The sequence below is a fragment of the Parambassis ranga genome, chromosome 1 (assembly GCF_900634625.1).
Source record: "Parambassis ranga chromosome 1, fParRan2.1, whole genome shotgun sequence".
Lineage (NCBI taxonomy): Eukaryota > Metazoa > Chordata > Actinopteri > Ambassidae > Parambassis > Parambassis ranga.
The window spans coordinates 15,480,260-15,494,673 of record NC_041022.1 but is presented as its reverse complement, the minus strand read 5'-3'; the positions used below and the strand labels follow the sequence as shown (position 1 = coordinate 15,494,673).

Here is a 14,414-nt window from a genome sequence, read left to right as displayed (position 1 = left end):
GGACTTGACGTGTGAAAATCACCTGATTTGTATGATATTTATGCAGAAATATAGAAAATTCTAAAGGGTTCCCCAACCTTCAGGCAGCACTGTATATTAACTGCATTGAGGACAGTAGAAGTTATCACTCAGTATAGCATTTCTGTTTTCCTATTTCAAAGAATTATCCATGACCTAAAAACTCAGTCGGACAGCTGTACATGACAACAAGCAAACACACACACCTTGACCCAAAAAAAGACGCAGTGTTGATGGTAGTGATATCCAGGCTTCCATGAATGCACGCACAATTGCACTTTAGACCAGCACAACATAAACCTCTAACACTAAGATCCATCTCACTGAAGGAAACTCTTAAAGATCCACTTGGCATTGAACTGATTTAGAAGCTCTCATGTGTGGGAAAACCAACCCAGAGCTGTGCTAGGCACACAGTGATACAACACATAGGCCCAGTGAGCATGCAGCCGTGTTGCACAACAGCATTTGTGCTGCTGTTTGTTTGTTTATTTATTTATTTGGGACAAACTGACCCACTGACCTTGACTTACACAAGCTATTAGTTGGAGCTTTTAAACGTGCCCCAGACTGAAGCTGCTCCTCCACACCCAGCTGCCTACCTACATTACTTTTCTGCTCTTTGATTGACTCTATAGCATTCAATTCATCACCAGCCAATACACTGCAGCTCCGGCCAGAAAAGGTCCCTACATACAGCACGCTGCATTTTTTTTTCCTTTTCCACTTGCTCTGCTGTTCAAACATATTAACACAGATCAAGTGGGCTATTGACTGCTCCTGCTCTGCTTTGATCGTCTGCGCCTGATGCAATTAAAAAACCATCAAAAGTATTTCCTTGTGAACAGGAGAAAATCTGCTGAGAAATTGTGACCTTGTATAATGTACATCATGACTCCCTGAAAGCCACGTCATTGCCACTTTTGCCTTTCAATAGTTCTCAGGTACCTTGATGGAAAACTTAAAATAGCACAGTGGGTAAAAATGCACTCAGACTCTCTAAAGTTCACCAGCAGATGTATGTTTATACAGAAATCTACAAAAAAGCTAAAACGCCTAGCTGTTAAACACAATAATGAGCACACTAAATGAACCAATGCCATTTCACATCTGTAATAGAAACGTCTTGAAGATCCCACAGAGGATCACATGTATTTTCATGTTTTGTGGCTCTAACCTGCAAAAACAGGTGATTTATACTTTCCTCTTTTTTAGTATTCCCAAGGTGAGGCATGTCGTCAAGAAGTTTAATTGCTAATTGTCAAGAGCTGCATCATTTAGTGAGATCTCCGGCTTGTGTGTGGTATATTGCAGATAAGTAAGTGTAGACCTACTCGTTAAAGATGAGGTCAGGGGCAAAGTAGAGCATCTGTCCATTGGTGTGTTTGTAGGAGCGCCAGCTGAGGCAAAAGGAGGACAGACACATCCATGAGTACTGGATCAGAGTGATTTGGTCCTCGATGGGCAGGCCCCGGAAACCTAACACACAAAAACACACACAGCAGGCAGAGTTAAAGGTGTTCGAATCCAGCAGACAACACTCAGTCACTGATTTAATGCATTTGGACTTAAGCCTCATCTTAACATTTAAACAGGTGTGTGTGTGTGTGTGTGTGTGTGTGCCTATCCATTGTGTACTGTTTAACTTTACTACAGTATGCATTTTCATGCCAATTTTTGTTTAGACGTGATAACCACTGAAAAGTATTCACCCATTCTGGTTTTATGCAGATCCCACAAGGCCTGCAGTTATTGGCGTGTTGTCTATGGAGCTCCAAAAATAGAGTCAAATAGGAAATGTGCCAAACTCTCAATCAAACTCTGGCAAGAAACTCCTCTTCATGCAAAACATAGGCCAACTGAGGACGCACGAGTGACTTATCAGACTTAGGGATTATTTCAGTCTATATGCATTTCAATCTGCCAAATACAATCAAATTATTGGAGGAAAAAGTCTGTCAAATGCCTGTTTAGTCAAGTCTATATCACGGTATAACATTCTTCTTGTTATTACATGTTTTTATTTATTTATTTATTTTCGAAAACATCAAAAACTATTTTGTTATACATGACACATGACAGAGTTTAACATTACTGGTCCATGTTGCCTAAATGTGAAGTGAATGCAGGCGGAGGCATATCTGAAAGTCGAACGCTCATTTTGACCCTTCTGCCTGGCTTCTATTTATACGTCCGGATATAGCAAGCAGACACCGTGGAGGTATCAAATATTTGCAATACAGCAAATTAAATAGCCTCAAAGATCTACCTGTGAGGCATCTTTCAATATGTCTCCCCGTGACTGGCATTTTGGGGGGGGTTGGTTTTGTTTATCCCTTTAACAAACATTTTCTGTTGCAGTTTATATGTAAAAAATTAATGAGATGCATCAGACAGCAGTGATGTAAATGAGTTCTCTTTGGAAATCCTAATCTTGATACTGTTTAATGGTGAAATAGGATTGATTGCTAATCTTATTGAAGCTTTGCAGAATTATTTCTTGACATAATAGTTAAAATTAAAACTGCCAAAACTAGCAGCGCTGCATCCTAAAAAGATCAAAAGTGAAGATGCAGGCTTGTTATCTTCATTAAAACTTGATCCATAATTACAGTATAGATTTCCTCCTATGATTTATGAGCCTGATATTTTTCACACTCACCATTTTCAGTGATACAGCCATAAATAAAACAATTACAATGATTTGTAAAATTAATAAAAAATATTAGAAGTTGCAATCAAATTACATTACATTACATTCAACCTTTAAACATAATTTATGCACCTTATTTCTTTTACCCATATGTTTGAAGACAACACTGTCTCACCCCCTCCATTCTCATTTTCTGGTTTAAAAACTCTTTGAAACAGCATTTAGGCCTCAGCACACCACTCTATTGGTCACTAACCTGGAAGTACTTTGGCCCACTTCACCATGCGGACCATCTGCTTTCCAGCCAGGCGGTTGAGACTGGACAGCAGGTGGTCAGTGGTGTCAGGCTGTGTGTTGTCATAGCCAGAGTACACCTCTTCAGGCTCAATCAGCTCCAACACGCTGCAGATGGAGGGCGGCAGAAAAGGTGTGACCACCCCAGGCCCGTGGGGCACCAGGGCATTGGCAGCGCTGGCATTCAGCTCCTTCTCTGAGGACAGGTAGCCCCCTCCAACGCCACCTGTGGCAGTTTGGCCATCTTTTGAGGCCTGCAGGTCCTCGTTGACTCCCTTCAGTTTCAACTTCTTGGACTTTCGTGCTGTGGGGAACACAACGGCTCTTATTATAACTAAAACATGAAACAAAATACAAGGCATATATGTAGCATTTTAACATTATGTGCTAACAGTTACAGCTGTTAATTAATGTGTAAATTTAAAACAAATGTGAAAATATATACATTTCTACTTCTCACTTAGTGCGCTCACTCAAAGTGCAAATGCAATTTTCTAATGTATAATTCCCATGGGCATTTGTCATCTCTGAAGTTATAGATTCAAGAAAGTTTTAACTATGAATCATGTAAGGATATGAATCTGAACCTGTCCAGATCAAACTTCTCTTCTTTAGACATGCAGATGATGATTTCATTGGTCTCACAAGTTTCTAAGTTTAGTTATCCAAGCACATGACTATTTTATTCACAGTGTGAAATATCAGTTATCTATTGCAATTTATATATAAACAACATAACTGAAGCTCGACATATATCCCCATAGCTAGAAGATGCCACATAACTAGGACTTAATGGCTCATGAAGGCCAGGTAACCTCCACGCTGCTTCATGGCCACAGGTCTCCAGGAATATTAAAAGGTCTTTTGTCCTTTACACTGCTAATTTATGAAATTATTTTCCTATTAATGCTGGCTTCAAGGCAAACCTAACAAAAACAAGTTTCTCTGCAGACTTGATATTTAGCTAGCGTTACAGACATAAAGAGAAATGCAACTGCTCTGCTGCTCTTCATGTCATATTTAGCTATAAACAGCTGAACAAAAATACATCCACATTCACTGCCTTTTATTCATGACTCATGCTGCTTTTCAACATCATATAGGACTTCATTAGAAAGAGATGTACTTTTTTTGTTACTCCAAGTTAATAATTATCTGCTGGTTAGCTGACGCTTGTGTAAGTTCACATGTGATGAGTTTTGGCCATTTATTGTCGGGGAGTGTATTTATTATGATTTTCAAAGTTTTACTCCCAGGTGTGTGCTGAGGTTGGTGTGTGTGTGTGTGTGTTTAAGGGAAGCGTTTTACATGTCAGGCTGAACGACACCACTTGGCCTATTTAAACTGATAATGCTGTTCCTATTCTGATGTTCTGCTATACCGCTTCAGACACCACTTCAACACAGCTGCTTCCACTCCTATAGCATTTCAGACTCTTGTTACCCTGTGAGGTAGTTTATTATTCTGCATAAACATTGTGTCTGCTTTCAGAGAGAGAAGATGTCAAAGCAAAACAAATTGGCTTCTGTTAATACTTTGTAGCATCTATCTCATATCCTACCTAAAAATATACAAACAAGTCAAAACTGTCCATGAAGAAGTGAGTTTTCGCTAATTTACAGCCCATTTTCTGAAAATGATTTTCCCAATCAAAGCCCATTTATTTGTTTATTAATGTCCTGTCAGAGGTCTGGACTGATTCCAGGTTAAACTTTTTTTCCCCCATGTGTTGGATGTACCATTTAAAGCCACAGGCCTTGAACTAGATGCAAACAGAAGACTGTCCTTTTCTTCCCACTCAGATTTTAAAGGTTATCTCTTATTCTGAGCAGTTCATTTCCAGAGCCCGCACTCTTCTGTGTAAAGCTGATCGTTGACATTAATTCAAACAGCAGGGCTGCTGTCCTAGAAATCTCTCCAAACACAATAAGTGCAGTCCTATCTCCGTTGGGATTCTATTTTATATTTTGTATTGCTTCAAAAATGAAATGTCTTTACATTCTTTAAGGCTTTAAACACAGATCAAATTAAATTATCCTCATGGTTGATAAATCTCATCACTATTTAAAATGTCTCGTCAGGGATAACTATTTCTATAGCAAACAAAAGTGTAACAAACTAAAAATCTTCTTCAACTTATTAATGTGACCCTCAAATATACCCATGGATTCAAATTGTGCCCTGTGAATCCACCACCTCCTCCCTGTAAAGCTACAGTGTCGCATTTCCTCATAAAGCAAAACTGTAACTTGTCTGCAGGTGTTGTATATAGTAGAAGAGCTACTCCTACTGTAGATGCATTATGCATATTATACTCAGATATACTATATACACACACAAACATCCTCTGACTCAGCACCCCCAGGCCTCCTGTGACTGCAGCCAGACCTACTTTTTTTTTCATATCCATCATTCCTCATAGGAAGAGTGAGGCTAACTTCAATGTCACATTTGAGACATGTGACAGGGAGTTTCTATAAAGACGGTCTGACTCCTCACCTCCGAGGTTCATCCCAGCCTGGAAACACTTCCGTACACGACATGCTGGACAGTTTTTCCTGCGAATCTTGTCAATGATGCAGTCGTTTCTCCCTGCGCACAGATAGTTGTGCTGACCTACAGGGATATAAGACACGGGTCAGTTCAATGGTCACCATACATGCAGCATGACATACACCAACAGTGATATTTTGAAATAAAGAGAAAGAAAAAGAGGGAAATCAAAGAGAAAGAGCCACTTATGTATTCCAAAAAAAAAAAAAAAATGGTTAAATGACAGCTTGATTCCAATGTTAATCTGTTGGTGCCTGTTAGGTAATGTAGGTCAGCATGGAAAGCTGTGAAATGTCTGGCACCGTCTACATTTAATGATTATACCAGTGAAAACGATTGAAATTGTGATAATTCTGCTCTCACCTTCTACAACGTGTGACTAATACTGTGTTACACAGTCAATGGCATGAGAGTATTAGAATTCGTTGGAACCAGGACACTGGCTACAGCTAGACTATTCCTGACAGTGATGCTAACATGGCGAGAATCCCTCCTGCCTCCTGCCTAGCCCTTAGCTAAACCCAATGATCTCCCATTTCAGAGAGCTTCCTTCCGCTCCACTAGCTCTTCACTGTACAGCTCCTCTCCTCCTCCACTCTTCTTCTCTGTACGCCTGTGTCTCCATCCCTCCTTTTCCACACGTCCGCCAGCCTCAGAGCACCATACGCCCACACACAGACAGCCTCATGCTCATGCACACATACACTCATTCACTTTCATGTGCACAAATGCACGCACACACATATACAGCCAAAGCTGCTCCACTTGGCATTTAAAAAAAAAACTACAAACGTATCTGCTTCCACAAAGACATACACACACACAATGCAACCAAATAGAGTGGTACAGTATGGAGCTGTGACCCCAGTGACCCCGTATATGTTTTATGTCAAATGTTTGAGAAGTTAGTGCATATTTTTTATTGGTGGATGTCTTTGTCGTATTGCAAAGTGAGTTCTGGCATAGACTGCAGTGTTTTCAGTACGGTGGAGCTTGTGTGCTGTTTACATGCAGTTTTCTCCAACAAGTACATTCTGTGCATTGCCTTTGTTGTATCTACATACAGTATTTGTATTCATGTGTAGGACTGAGCAGAAGTTGTTTTCTGAGCTAGCAGGAGTAGTGCGCAGTGTGTCTGTCTGGCTGCTGCCAAAAGCCAAGGAACCGAGCTGCAGGAGGAGAGGCAGCAGCTGTAGCCCCACCACTATTTCTGGCTAAATCACATGACCGTTACATAAGCCCATTTTTCTTGCTCTAAAAAACAGTAAACTGCGACACAGGAAACACAACGCAGCCATCCCCTTCCCCACCCACCTTGTGCACACACACACACACACAACATGCCTCGATAGGACAGACCAAATGGCAATTCTGAAAACTCTGGAGCCTTTCTGTCAACTGTTGCACTTATTCCCCAGAATCTTGTTAATAATTGTGAGAGTGAAATACAGTCTATGAGACAGCCAAAAATTTCGTCCGACGCTCACGACCGCGTGTGTATCGGAGAGGAAGAGAATTTGTTTATTTATGCGTGTGTGTGTGTGTGTGCATACACTTACACACACACACACACACGCAAAAATGTTTACCTCTGAATATGTGCGTTGGCTTATCAACCCAGCAAGTGGCAGGGTTACTGATGAATGTTTTCCAGTCTTACCTTAAAAAAAACATCTTTTGAAACTCAAGAAGAAGAAAAAAAATCTTTTAATCGCTTCTGAAGTGAGGTGGACTCATATTTCTTATCAATACAAAATCCTATTCATGCAATATTCTATGGTAAAGATAAATATTCCTCTAGTACTGTATAATGTGCTGATATGCTGCTCGCTCTCGTCAGCCTTGTCTATAACACAGGAAACCCTCTTCTTTAATAGAGTCCACTCACGTCTGCTTTTAGCTAATGATCTCACAATCTGGCAACAACCTGCTGAGTAGTCTCTGTTGTCTGTCAGGTCCAGCATGCATCAGTTATGAGGACATTCTTCTGAAAAGGAAATACTTTTTTCCTACGGGAACCCCAATTCAATTCAACAATCTGCCATACAATGAGCCATACAATACAGCTGCTTTCCATGCAAAACACAGGCAGACTTTAGGCCCACAATACAGCCTTTACTTGACTTATTTATATACAAAAAAAAACAACCCACACACACTTGTGTGTGACAAGTGGTCTGACTCCTCATTCGAGGAAATAGCCTCTCTCATGTACAGTAGCTGACCCACATCAGTAACACTGCTGTGACTCTCTGAATGGCATTTGGCAATGGACACAAGATTCTTTGAAATGGCATGGATCTGAAGGATGTGCTCGTGGATTAATGTCATTTAATTATCCACACACAAAGCATTCGGTCCATTCTGTGATCGTCATTCATCGCTATTTATGCAGCCTAAAATTACACAGAGGGAAAAAAAATACCAAACAACCAAAAACACAGAGCTCTCTGAGAAGTAATTGATGTTACCACTGGGCCAGCAGTATGCAAATCACTGCCTTGCAACTAGCACTGCTACTTCAGTTCTTTGGACACCACACAACCAGCTGTGTTGGATAGAGCTCTACACAATTAAGTTTGCCTGTCTGGATCAATTTAAAAGAGACTGCAGACGTTAATAAAGGATGGAAACAGAAGCTGTTATTTTGTTTATTAATGTCTTTACTGCTCTGTATGCTGTAAGATTCTCCTGTCAATGTACTGTATAGGAAATGCAATTAGGTACCGCTTAGGCCCCAAAATAGTGTTTGGAAAGGGTCATCTAACAAAAAAAGATGACATTTCAATGGCATATCAAATTAAATGTAATAGAAGGCAGGCAACAAAAAAAATCACTTGATAGGTGCCAAAACTGTCTGTGCATTCTTTCACATGAAGGCCAACTCGTACAAAAGAAATTTGTATTTTACAGGAGAAAATGCAGACCATTTCAACATTATCCTGCTTATACTATGTAAGATATTTTTGTGGTATAAATAAATATCATATCCTAGTACTGTGACTTTAAAAATTAAAAAAAAGAACAATCACTGGCAAAGGCACTGATAAAGCTAATCAGATTGGTGCTGCTTATTTGCTTGAACACAAAAGGTGTAACCCACACTGATGTCAAAGAACAAAGGTAGCGTCCATTCACCAGGAAGAGATGGAGGTCAGATTGTATCCACTGGAGACAACGCATAGGTCAGCTCAGGCCAGGGGAACTGAAGGCATGGAGGAAGTAGTCTAAGTTATATCATCAGCACACGTGCAACAAGCACATGGTGCTATTGAAAAAACAGGCATCATAGGTGGGGACAATGCTGTCAATAGTTAAAAAGTATAACTCATGTTTTGGAGCTGTTTATCAAGCGAAAAGGCTGCAAGCCTTCTTTATTCCGCTGTTTTCTAAAACAACTGGCAGAAGCCATGATGTGAGTTAATTAATTAGTTGCAGCAGGTATAGTGCATGTGTGTGTGTGTGTGTGTGTGTGTATGGTTATTTTTGTATCAACTGTGCAACACCAACAATAAAAGTGCATAGTGTGCTTTAAAGAGACCCTTCCTCAGGCAGCGTTCTCCAGCCTAAATGCCTATTAGCAATGTGGGTCACAAACATACTTAGAGCAAGCTTTGCAGATTAAGTGCTACCTAATGCTGTACACCTGAATTCCATCCTTACTCTGAGCCTGTGCTTGTGTTCGTATGTTGTATGCAGTTTCTAATCAAAGGAGGTCTGATATGAGACACGTGTTGGAGAGCTGAGATCAGGACAACACTGCTAAATGGCTCATCTCCAGCCCCTGCTACATGAGCCTCATGCACACACAACCTGAAGCATTCGTACAGGCATTGAAGGAGGCAGGTCTTTATTTCCTCTCAGCCTGCGCTGAGGAGTGAGCGTGATTGGGTGGCACAGCTGCCAGTCAAAACAGAAACTGTGCAAGATGTGTCCTCAGTCGACCTCTTCCACACAAAGAATAGGGTTTTTTTTTTTTTTTTTTAGATTGACACGAGAGCCATGGAAACCGCAATCCAGTCACACCATAGAACGTAATGAGGCCATTACAAGGTTGACTAATGTCTCATGTCTAATGTAAACCTCTTAGTTCAAAAAGACACCAGCAGAAACAGCTTGTGAGCTAAAAGCAGGGCCTAGTATTATTATGAAGAGCAGACATGCCAAGCCACTGATGACATGTGAATAATAAGCTGGCGCTGAACTCTTCAAATGTGCTCCACATGAAGTCGTTTATTGAGTGCAGCTGTCTTATATCAACAAACTAGTCTTTAGTGGAGTGGATACAGAGAAGAAGCACATATGAATGCATTCAGCTATTTCCACATTTCATTAGCAATGATGACACATATTTACGAACTGTTGTTTTGTGTCAGACAATGGTTTACCGCAGCACAACATCAATACTTATACCTTGAGTCTTTTCAGTGAATTAGATGCCTTATGCACCTGAGCCCTGAACGATGAACAGCAATTCAAACCTGAGACTCACTACACAACAAATACAACGCAAAATATGATGTATGATAATAAAAACTGATGTGCTGCCCAGGATAAATAAGACAGCAACGGCTTGTCCTGAATAATAAAAGTTGAACATGACCAGCTTCAGCTCATTGGGCCAGAGTAGCTGTCAACAGCTGTGACAGTCGGTTAAATGTTGCTATCCTCATGGACAGTGTTGGATTTAAGGCAACACTGTAGAAGGCTATTAAGAACATACATGCAAACTAAAAGAGGATTTGTGAGATGAAGTGTTGGTGTGCACATGTGTACTGTGTTGTAAATAAAAAAAGAAGTGTACAGTTGGCACGGCCTTCTGGTAGATATAACAAAATTAAGTGGAATGAGTATTTGTCCTTCTGAGGAGGACTGTGAGTGAACAGATTTGGTCAGTGAACGGTCCATGTGGCCAATAGATATTCCAAACAGATGGTCTAAATGTAAACCTAAAATGCAGACTTCAAAGAATAACTGTTCCAAGGTCTGGTGATGTTAAAAAGAAAAAAAGAAAAAGAAAAAGAAAAGCTACCTAACATGTCTGACTTGGATAAAGGGGGGAAAAAAACAGACCCTCCACAATCAGGAGGATTTCATTTGATTTGTTGATGAATCCAGAATGCTAACTAGCTCTGTAGTAAAGGGCTGTGAGCCAGTTAGTCTTCTAATGAGCTACAGCCGACCGAAAAGTTGTGTCCCCTGAGGCAGACGGTGCCAAAAGAAATTAAGCATGGGCTGGATTATTCCCCTTGTACAGATGCCCACTCTCTGCAGTCTTCTTTTATATCTGCCGTGCCAAGTCTAAGTTTTTAACTTTGAGAGAAAAGAGGAGGAGAAGGAGGAGGAAATACTGGGAGAGGGGAGGAGTAAAACGTCTCCTCACGTCCTAACTTACACCTCTCCACCGCTCACTGCTGACACATCACTTTCCATCCCTCTCCCTGTTACTTACTCCCTCTCTCTCGGCTCCTCCTCTCTTTATCTCTCTGTCTGTGTCTGACTTTTTCTTTGTCCTTCCTCCTACCCTCCTCCCTCCCTCCGCTGTATCTGTTTCACTGTCCTCTAGCTCTCTTCACTTTGCAAAATCCTTCTCTCGCTATTTTCATCCTTTGCTTCGCTCCACCTTACCTCAGTCTTTCTACCTCAGCAGCAGCTGTGGAGGGGGTCAAGTGAGGTAACAGCTCACATGTCGCATGCAACCTTGATGACGTCACGCCACTTTATGGCCTGCTTTTATACTTTGCACAGTTGCAGATGTGATTCCAACCAAAGACGCTGAATACTGACAAAATGCAAATGTGAGGGGCGCTGCATTCAATTTTAAGGGCATTTATAGTCATATAATAAGAATATTAAAATCATTCTTACTATAAACATTACACAGACATGCAAGGATGTAACACTATCACACAAACTCTTGAACATCTGCCACCAGCTCTCTGCTGGGCAGGCTTGAAGCAAGAGCAACGGCATGTCTGATTCGATAACCCCAGACACATAATCTGGTTTCAGGTCTCTGTAATGACAGTGTGTAAATATCATCGAATTAAGGTTGTTGATTTGATTGCGAATGAGCTCAATTCTTCCAACAGTCAGGAAAATACCTAGAGGGCCTAAAGGCTGGCTGACACTCTTATTTGCTTGTTTTTCTATATATATAAATAAATAAATATATATTTATATTTTTCCCCCTCACTTACTCTGAGTCTGAGCGAGTGTGGTTCGCATTCAAACACTCATCTAAATGAGTTAGGCCAAAGCCTCAGGCAACAGGCACAACATGAAAAGCACATTATGACTGCTGCTGATTTTCCCCAAGCTAAATATAACATAAATGGGCTGCTGCTGAAGAATTACCTACTGAATGTGTTCTGATGTGTCACTCAACTTGGTCACACTCTATAAATGTAATGGCTGTTTATAGTAGTTTTAATGATCTCTTGGAAATAATAAATATGCAGAGGGTCTATAGAAACACTAAACACTAAACACTGTTGCATCCATGCAACAGTGTTTAGTTATCAACCGTATTAGTTAATAATTTAGGTGAATAATTTTAAGACCAAACTGTTTCACTGTCAGAAAACTCTTCGAACTCTGGTTAGGGGGGGAAAAAGTCATGTGAAAATGACTGAAAGTGCAGTTACTTCACTGCACACGTTTTTTCATTAACATTTCTCAGTTAGAAAAGCTGTAATGTTGCAGCACAGTTGGCGTAAAGTACGCTCCACAAACTACTCTTAATAAATTGAGCAGAACGTCTTCCAGTAACTCTGGAGGCTGCAGCCCACAGTTAAAATAAAGTAACATTGTTTTTATTTATCTGATGTTCAGTGAAAAACTTCTGACAAACTCTAATGTAATGTAATTACTAGTATTAATTACCTAATGACTTTTAAGGTTTTTTTCTGCTGACGGGAATATTTTGTAATGCCAACAAAGACAGCAACGGAAAACTACCATACTACCAAACCTTCTGTTTATGCAGTAGTCAGAGATGACCGGCACATGCATACATTTCTGTTAAATAAGGTAACAGTCCACCGATCGTTTATTCTGAGGATGAAATAACAATATTTTAAAGAACTGTGATGTTAAGTACACTCACATAAAGCTGCATATAGACTTATATAGCACAGCTCTGATATGTGTTGACTGCTCATTCATGGTGCTCCAGAATGAGATAAAGGCCACAAGACATTCAACCAATCACTGGTTTATTATGTTGGTGCCACCGGAAACTTTCTGCATTCATGTGGTTGTTGAGTAGCGTTCCATAGTTTGCTTGTGGCTTGTGGTTTCTCATACTGCACGTGTGGTGTTCAGTTGGTGTATTTGTTTCCTGATTTGCATGATGTCTTTTTTTTTTCCCTGGCCTGCTGCGTGTTAAACTCCCCCTTCTGCTTGCCAGTCAATCTCATTTGAACCTGGGATAATGTCATACCTTCCACAGCTCTTTTGAAGAACACTTTGCAGCTTCCACATGTCACAACACCGTAGTGGCAGCCTGATGCCTCATCCCCGCACACCAGGCACACTTTGGCCGTCGAGGACGGTTGTCTCAGTGGCGAGCTGAAAGGACACACATACACAAGAGAGTTCAGACCAGGCATAAATTAACAAAAGAATTTTTAACAACAAAGCCTCCTGGAGCTGACTGTCCCCTTCCTAAATGCATCACAGCCCGAAGCGCATTGTGAAACATTCTTGTGTTTTTACAGCCCTCTGACAGTAGCTGTACAATGTGGCTAGTCATAAAGATGTCTGCCAACCAAGAGAGGAGGGCTTTACACTTCTCTGATTTATAGCTTCACCAGGCTTACAGAAATGAATTATAGAGGAGATTATTTAAATTCAATAAGCAGAGAGACACAGAGCAGGATGTCAAATTTAAGCAGGATTCTAAACACTTGTCCCGTTCTCAGGCGTGAAAGGTGTGATGCACTGCAAAAGTGTTGAGTGGTGGAGAATAATTTAAAACAACACAGCAGAGCTAAAATCTTACAGTATAACAGTACAAACCAGTTAAGGATGAAAGATGGAAGGTGTGACTCAGTACTGATGAGTGCTGTACTGTGGTTACAGTAGCATGGCACGTTGTTGCTGTTTACTCTGCCACAACCAGGCAAAGCAACAGAACTGACGACAGTCTGCTGCATGTCTGCCTGATCTAAGGCATTGTTTACTTTGGCATCATTTACTTCTTTCACCGCTTCCATTACACAATCATTAAGCTTCAGGATGAGCGGTGTGTTCTTACTGATGCAGCGTTAAATGGACAAGAGTTGCCTACACCTGCAAATGAGAGCATGTGGGTCCTGAGTGTCAAAGGTCAAAATCAATGCAAGATGTCTGTCTAGTTAATCTATTATGAATCCAGGTATGGTATTTAGAGACATAATGAAAGCATTTATGCATAAGGAACTAGAAAATGGATTGTAAAAGGCCTGAACCATATTATAGGGTTCTATTGAAAAGAACAGTACCATGCAGGTCCAGTCCTAAGTTGGACACTAAAAGTTCAAAAAATTGAGCTGCTTGTGTCTTTTTGGGCTGTTAAGATGGGACATGTTACACTGAAAGTTTCAGACTTTCTGTTAGTAAGTTTAGTTGCAGTTACAATATCCAGTTCCTGTAAACTCAACGGCCCCTCATCAAAAATCTGTGTGATATAAAACCCTAACAAGCCACTGAAGTAAATTAAATATGAAGCCTGATTTGTCAGTTTCCATAACAAACAGACTTTACAGATGTATGCAAGAGTGTGCATAAACATACAATGGCCTGTTACATCAGTGTATCCTTCTTATTTATGCTATTTGCAGTTCTCTTATAATCACTATATAATAAATCATTTACAGTACAGTCTTAGTGTGCTGTAAGCTCTGTGTATATA

General features: G+C 40.4%; 1 protein-coding gene across 1 annotated transcript in view; it reads right to left on the bottom strand.

Annotated features, from left to right (window-relative positions):
- The window catches only part of nr3c2 (nuclear receptor subfamily 3, group C, member 2), a 61,417-nt gene that overhangs the window by 11,687 nt on the left and 35,316 nt on the right, over positions 1–14,414 (bottom strand). The window contains exons 3-6 of the mRNA XM_028400936.1: positions 12,963–13,090; positions 5,465–5,581; positions 2,928–3,269; positions 1,353–1,497 (exon numbers count right to left, since the gene is read on the bottom strand). Of these exons, the coding sequence (XP_028256737.1) occupies positions 1,353–1,497; positions 2,928–3,269; positions 5,465–5,581; positions 12,963–13,090 (732 nt within the window). The remainder of the gene's footprint in view (positions 1–1,352; positions 1,498–2,927; positions 3,270–5,464; positions 5,582–12,962; positions 13,091–14,414) is intronic.